The 7,940-nt window shown below is 35.8% G+C and overlaps 1 protein-coding gene and 1 pseudogene across 1 annotated transcript; both read left to right on the top strand.

Annotated features, from left to right (window-relative positions):
- Window positions 1-576: 576 nt before the first annotated feature.
- On the top strand, window positions 577-2,832 carry LOC112146509 (methionine-R-sulfoxide reductase B1-A-like). Its single transcript, XM_024272372.1, has 4 exons — window positions 577-725; window positions 1,834-1,976; window positions 2,129-2,243; window positions 2,417-2,832. The coding sequence occupies exons 1-4, from the start codon at window positions 671-673 to the stop codon at window positions 2,434-2,436; spliced, it is 333 nt and encodes a 110-aa protein (XP_024128140.1). The 5' UTR covers window positions 577-670; the 3' UTR covers window positions 2,437-2,832.
- Window positions 2,833-2,921: 89 nt separating this feature from the next.
- LOC112146510 lies at window positions 2,922-6,051 on the top strand (annotated as a pseudogene).
- The last annotated feature ends 1,889 nt before the right edge of the window (window positions 6,052-7,940 follow it).

The raw sequence follows: 7,940 nt of genomic DNA, 5'->3' as shown, positions 1-7,940 counted from the left end.
TTCTAGACATTGTTTAAATTAAGCATGTCCTGTTTTCCATATATTTCATGTATTTATATGTAAGGATCATAGACTTAATATAAAGGTGAGGCAGGGAGTGCAGTTCTCTCACAAATGAAGGGGGCGCTCTTGAGCTCCTGTTTTTTTCTTCTTCTGTGGTTGCTAATCAAGTTCAGTTTTTTTTGGCTACAAAAATAAAATGTGTAATATCCCCTTAGCTTAAAAAGTTTCTTAAACTAGAACATTCAATCCAAATTTAAAAAGGCTATGCTAAAAAAAACTTGCTTTTCAAATAAAATCTAGAAACTAGAAAATTTTAAACTGAAAAAAAATAATAATTACAAAATGAAAGATTGAATAGAAAAGACATCTGAAAATAAATTACGACTTAAATATCATATCATAAATTGCACTATTTTGTTTAAAGTAATGACACAGTTTCAGTTATTATTATTATTGTTTAAGAAATACCAACATTCTTACCTTCTTTTCATTTTTAAACTTGAATTAAGTATTTGTTTCACTTCAATAAAACGTCCCAGAAACGCACAGTTCAAATCACGTCTTTTATTTTGAAGGCATGCCAAACAAACAGGAAGTAGTGTTTTGCCGACCGGATGTTTTGTTCCGTTGTGGATTGAAGGCAGATTAACACCGAGCACTTTAAGCAATGTCGTTTTGCTCTTTCTTCGGTGGAGAGGTCTTTAAAGACCACTTCAAACCAGGTAATTAAACTTTTTCATAAAGTAGACCGAAAAAGTTTATTTCACTAAAGTTATTAATGGACAAACTAGCTACTGTGTTTTTAGACACATTAACTTAAATTAAAAGTACGCAGTAGACTTCTTCTTTTAACCTATTTTTGGAGTTATGTTTGGTGTAAAAACCACAACACTAAATACAAAATAGTAAGTTTGATCACAAAGAACTTATATTTTCGATTCAAACGTCCTAAAGGAATATTTAAGGAGGTAATTTTGTAACCGTGGAGGTCAGGTTACACAACAGAAATGTTATAAAACGCACGAGTTTACAAATGGAGAAGTTCAACAAATGTAGGAAGAAATCGTTTAGCAATTAATCAAAACGTATACAATTATTTTAAAAATTATTCAAGGTTTCTTTTTCAGGCTAACAGGACTCTATAGGTAGATCTACTCTAGATGTTTCTTTGTTCATCTGAGTGGATCCTTCAGTTCTAGTTGTTAATAAGAAATTCAGGTTATTCATTTTCTATCTGCTGTGACAAAAAAGTTAAATAACTTGATATTTTGAGCAGATGCAAATCTCAATGATTCTATGTTCATTTGAGCGATCAACACACGTCGACTTGTTGTTTGTCTGAGGTGGGGGTGCTCTTAGTTGTTTATTGTTTATTGTTTGTGTGGCAGCTGTGAATTACACCTTAGTCTCCACGGACAGAGATGTGATGAGATGTCATGTCAAACACCTCTGTTATGACAAGGTTTTTCTCCACTGTGACGTTAATGGAAACCATTTGTCCATTAATGTCCAAAATGATGTGTCCACTGTACTGCTGGGTTCTGTGCCGTTCTTTTGTGGGGCTTAATCAGTGTTGCATCCGTGTGTTTCCTGGTTTGAACTCATCAGGAATGTTTTGTGTGTGTTTCTCGATCACTCCTCATATATAGAAAGGGAATGTTAGTTCTCTGTTACTCCTCTTTTTTCTCCGTGAGTCCTCTTTTATTATTAACTTTTCCCAAATTCCAGCTAGGATTACTACAGACTTTTTTCTCTGTATTTGTTACATTATAAACTTAAGTATTTATTTGTTTTGCTACAAAATGATGTAACAAATTATACTAATTTCAGGGATCTATGTGTGCTCCAAGTGTGAGCACCAGCTGTTCTCCAGCCGCTCTAAGTACGAGCACTCGTCTCCGTGGCCGGCTTTCACCGAGACCATTCATGATGACAGCGTTTCCAAACACGAGGAAAGACCAGGCGCATACAAGGTGCTTTTAAAAGAAAAGCTGGTTATAAAGTTGTATTTTGTTCTCCTTTAACGAGTCACAAAACTACTCATCATTCTTAAGGAACACCAAAGTTACAATTGAAAGTATTGGAAGGATTGTTTTAGCGACAGATGTCTGTTGTCTTGTTCTAGGTGCGATGCGGGAAATGTGGAAACGGGCTGGGTCACGAGTTTGTAAATGACGGTCCGTCCAAAGGGCTGTCCCGCTTCTGAATATTCAGCAACTCACTGAAGTTCATCCCCAAAGGTACAATCTGTTTACAGTGATAAGACTGAAACAAAAAAAAATATTTGAATGTATAGAAAGAACTTCCAAAATCTATTCTTATCTAGTCTGTGGTTTCTTAGTGATCTTCAAGCTTTCATCACATTATTGCTTTAAAGGTTGTGCAACTGTCTGCTGTTGAATGCATTCTGCAGATAAGGTGGATGGACAGTAAGTGAGCTGTCACAAGGAAATGCTGCAGGACTGGAAGTTTCCCTGCGCCGCTGAAGGTGTGGACAGAGAATGAAGTGTTCTGGGACAAAGCCCGGTCTGGGAGCACCAGAGCGCCGATCAATCCTGACTTCACTGGAAAGCAAAGACAGAGGACTTCTATCTGCTTTTTTGCACCTGTTTGCTATGCAATCACGAAAGATGTAGTTAACTGATTTTATCTCAATAAGCAAACTTCTGCTTCTGGTAAAGATAATCTTTTATCTTTCTGATTAAGAGATCCGTTATTTAATGTGGCTGCCCAAATATAAAAAATATCCAGCAGGACTGAAACTTTTCAAATTTGCTGATCAGTTTTTTCACAGTTTGAAGCACACAAATAAACATATTTTAGAAATAATTTCTGCTTGAATATTTTCTTACTTGTTTGTCCCTCACATTGCCTTCTAAAGTCAGAGCAGTTCCTAAGTTCTGCCACTAGGTGGAAGTTGTGACATAAGGATCGGGTGTTGCTTAAGAGCTCCCAGCTGTTGACACTGATCTGTCTTTTTCCATGTTAAGCGCAGTTACTCTTTGCTTAATACGTAACTGAAAAGTATTAATAATTGTCAAACTTTTTTGGCTTGAATTGGACATGGAGGAAATGTCTTATTGCTCCTTTTCTGGTGGAGAATGTTTTAAGAATCACTTCCAGCCAGGTGAGTGTCAGAGAAGATCTGAAGCAGAGATCCTGGTTCCAGGATTAGAAAATCTGTTGTGTTTTTGCTCCTCTTAGGTATATATGTGTGTGCTGAATGCGGCCATGAGTTGTTTTCCAGCATTTCAAAGTTTGAGCATTCGTCCCCATGGCCTGCCTTCTCAGAGACCCTCCATAAGGACAGTGTGAGCAAACATCCAGAAGCATGGGGACCTATCAAGGTAGAACAACTGAAGAACTGGTTTCAAGATGGAATACAAAAATTAAAAGAAGGCCACTTGTTTATTTGTTTTTATAGGTTTGTTGTGGAAAATGTGGCAACGGACTGGGCCATGAGTTTTTATATGATGGACCCAAAGAAGGTCTGTCCCGATTCTGAATCTTCAGCAGCTCGCTGACCTTCATCTCGAAAAGTGAGAGTCATCTCTGATCCCCAATCCTCACGAACATCACAATAGAAACTGGTCAATATTATTCTTTTATTGTTTTTTTTTCCAATTTTGAATAATCTGTTTCCTTTTTTTTCTCAGGATAGAGGTCTGTAAAAAAGAGAGTGATTTATTTTTGCTGCTAAAAGTGTCCACGACGGATGAAAGGCTTTGTGAAAAATTCCAAACGGAAATCCAAAGCACTGATGTAACACGACTTCGCTGGACAACAATAAAAGACTGAAATTGAATTTTTACAAATCACTGTTAGACATTTCTATAAAATAGATTTTTTTTAACAGTAAATCAGTTAAAATTTACACATTTCTGGTAAAGAAAAAAAAACATTTACTTTAACTTAATAGTTTTTTAAACTTGTAGTTACAAGATCTTACCACTAGATGGGGTAGGGAAACCTTTTGTGTTCTTGGACAAATATATACAATTTTTATTTATGTTTTTAGTCAAATACTGCAAATAAATGTGCATAAGTAAAAAAAATCTCAATCTAATATAACAAAACACTAATTAGAAATATGTTTTCTGTATCATAAACCATTTTAATTTTTTAGTTAAACAGACATGAAAAGCAATTTAAACAATTAATTTCTTAGATCAGAAACTCACATATTTAAGGAATTTACAGCAATGAGTAATCGTGTTTACAGAGTAGTCTTCCAGAAAAAAATGCTTTCAAGTCTTCCTTTAAATTAATCTAATAAAATGTTTTTGGTCAAAAGCCTCAACACAGAATTACAGTCATGAGATTTTTTTAAATAAATAAACAAAAAACAGACAAAAACATGTTTTTTCTTCAATCTTTGTGTATGCAAAAAAAAAAAAAAAAATCTCTTATCTGACTGGAGGCTTCTGGTGTTGAGAAGTCCAACCTCAGACAAACAGCAACAAAAGTTGTCACTCTGCCATTATTGACTTAAGTAAAATAAAGCCAAAAAGAAAGTCATATGGGGGCAGAGGTAAGTACCCTCATGCTTCAAGAGCGCTCAGATCCACCTTTCAGATTTATAATTTGAAGCAGTCATTTCCAGTTTGACTCTATCACTCTGTCACATCACTGAAAAAGGAATTTGGCCCATTTTTTCTTTTTTTTTTTTTTTACATTTCTGCTTTTACTTACAGATTCAGGTATGGGTACAGCTATTCTAGAAATCCCATTAGTTTCATTTAATCCATTCAGCAGCTGTTCTGTTCTGTTGACAGATTGCCTCTGAAATTCTGATGGATTTTGAGAGAACTTTTCCAAATCTTTGCCCCCAAAATCCAAACCCGACCCATCACAAGGATGAAATATTTCTGTAGAAGAACCTCTTTGGTGTTTCGATGAACATTTTTGTTAAACTTTGTTGTAGTTCTTCCAGTGGCTCACTCACATGTAACCGTCAGCTTAGATTCTTTCTAAAGTCAAATCGTTTTTTTTTTTTCATGGTCACCCTTTCCTACACGCGATTTGTCGGTTTAATTGTGCTGTCAAAAACTTTCAAATTTAACACGCTCACTGAAGCCTGCAGCCTCAAGATGCTGTTAGTATTCCTCTGTGGATTGCATGATCTCACCTAAAAGTACATTTGCATTAAACAGCAGCTGCCCTAAAAAACTTTGCAATTGGAAACAATCTTTGCAACAGCAGAAAGATTGATATCAAACACTTCGGAAACGGTTTCTGGCCAAAATCCATAAAGTGAAACAATAGATATTGCTCAGACTTTTTGACGTTATGTCAAATAACACATGAAGAGAAGTGGAGCCATTTAGATATACATAGATTTTTAGCTTAAGTTTTGCTTTTAAAAAATGTATACTATAAAAAAAAGTATATTTATGATGAGTCTATGTGTTTACAAATGTTTGGATTTGAAAAGAGAATGCTAAAATGTATATCTTTCAGTACATTAACAAAAAGATTGTTTGTTTTAATCAGGGACTTTAGTATTATAATATTATTACGATATATTGCATTAAATAGAAGTAAACCAGGAACTATTATTTTCATTAGAGACACTTAAAAATAGTTTGGGTATCCCAAAAGAGACAGCTAATGGATTCTGCCGCTTGTTGTTCTGTTCTCGCTCTTAATTTGAAACAAAGAAACTGCAGTTTGATTTTTAAAAAGTATTTTTTATGGTATGACAACCCAAATGATAAGACACGTAAGTCTGTCTGACCCTACTACAGAAAACAGAAATTGAACTAGTGACACTCAGGCCTAAAGATAATCAGACTTTCTGAATTTAGAGAATAAACCTGACATTTTCTGACAAAATTAAGCTCTCTTTAAGCAAGATTCATAAAAAAAAATCTGGATTAAATGGGAATCAATGTGGTTAATACCTGCAAATCTTGAAAAATGCACAGATATTTCTGAGAGATTGAATCTTCAGATAATCACATTGAGAGCCTATCATTAAAGAGCTTAAAATTCAGATGCAAACTTTAGAAAACAAAAACTTTTCTACATTTAAAAAAAAAAAAAAAACAAGCAACCATAAAAAGCTTTAGAATCTTAAAGAATTGAAATGGAAATATGGTGTGGGAGGTTGGTGCAAAAGCCTAAAACTCTTGGGCTGGTTTGCAGTTTATAGGTGGCATCTGCTTTAAACGGCAGTTAAAAAATGCTCAGGTAAACATGGTGGTGGTGATATAATGATTTGGGGTTTCTTTCCAGCATTAGACCTTGGCAAAGTTAATGAAACGATAAATTGTGGAACAAAAAATTTGTTTGAAATTTGGTTGAAGCAGCACAAAACATTACCCCCCCCCCAACAATCTAAATTTCATCTACTAAAAGTTGAAGTTAATGATGTTTGCAATCTTTATGCACAAATTATATGAAAAAAAGATCACATAAATTTCTCTTTGGTGCCCACTTCAAGCAGTTTTGTTGTGTTTTTGCTGCTTGGCGATGTCCTCCATCCTATAAAGAAGAGCCTTTTGGAGAATGAGGTGGTGGAATCTAAAACAAAATGAAGGTGTGGGGGCGCGCTCAATGACTTTCATGCGTTCCGAGTGTCTGGGATGAGCAGGTGTGTCGCTGCTCTTTTCAAAGACTGCAAGATCAGAGAGGAAGATGAAAGCGTTGGAGTTAGCTTAAGGATTAGGAGAGGAAGTGCAAACATGTATAGAGAGCAAATCCCGATAAACTTTGTTTAAAGCACTTCTGATATGATGTGGTATGATCAAAACACTTTTTTTCTGGGTGTCCCAGAGAATTCCGTTTTTGGTGTTTTAATCTACTTTTCTGGGACAAATCCCCTCAACTGTTTGTCTCCAATAATTAACCTTTCAACTTTTTCCTTTGGAGTTTCCAAAGCTGGAAAGACATGACACCCTCTGCCTAAAAACACATGAAGATGAAGAGACGCAGAAAGGATGTTGCTTAAGACACAGGGCTGTAATTAGCTTCTGCTATCAGACTAGCAGCCTTCAACCAGACACAGATGTTTAGCCAAGAGGAAGCAAACAGGAAGAAGGAAGTGGTAATCCACTGATAGAATCACTCGTTCCTTGACCTCTGGGACTCGTCCTGCTCTAAAGCAAAATAGGGCCTTTAATCGCATTAAACCACTACTCTAAAAGTCTCCCTCCAGCTTCACCTCAGCGTCCTGACTCACACAGGGGATCTTGTTTTAATTTGAATAAACCCGATGCTGCTGCTGCAGAGATGTGGATGTTTACAGGATCCACACCTGCTTCTGTTTTCTTCCACAAAAAAACCCTCTTGGCGTGACATTGAGTTCATCAAGGTGGGGTTCTCCACAACCATCTGCCTTCCAGAAGCTGGGATCGCTTTGTCCAAAGTTCATTTACGCGTGACCATAAGACAAAATCCAGAAAGTTCCTCTCATCACAGAATCGTGATGACAGCTTGTGGGGAGATATTTCCATGCTGCCGTCCACATTTTTAGACACATGTGGAGAACAAACACCGTCTATTGTGAGGGAATACAGTTGTTGTACACACTTGAAGGGGATTTCTGCTTTAGGTTTAAAAAATGTTCTCGTTTTTGGAGATTAATGTAAGTTTTGAAACTCAAATGAGTGTTAAAGTATTGGCCAAAATGCACTTTTTGTAGAATATAAACAAATAGGAGGTAAAATTTGACAAAAATAAAACCAAAACTGTTAGTCTAAAGCAGGAGTCTGCAACCTGAGGCACCAGTGTGGATCTGTTACCCAACCGTGTGGCTCACAGGTTGAAGAAAAAGAAAATAACAGTAGTTTTTAAAATAACTAAATAGGATTGTATTCATTTAGATTAGCTAGGTTTATAGATTTATGCCTGAGGTGCATTTAGAAGTAAGATAAACCAGGTTTTTACATCCCTTGTTGTTTGACACCTTTCATATGAGTCAATTTGCTCCAATG

The sequence above is a fragment of the Oryzias melastigma genome, linkage group LG8, assembly GCF_002922805.2.
Source record: "Oryzias melastigma strain HK-1 linkage group LG8, ASM292280v2, whole genome shotgun sequence".
NCBI lineage: Eukaryota > Metazoa > Chordata > Actinopteri > Beloniformes > Adrianichthyidae > Oryzias > Oryzias melastigma.
This window is presented reverse-complemented; position numbering and strand designations above follow the sequence as displayed.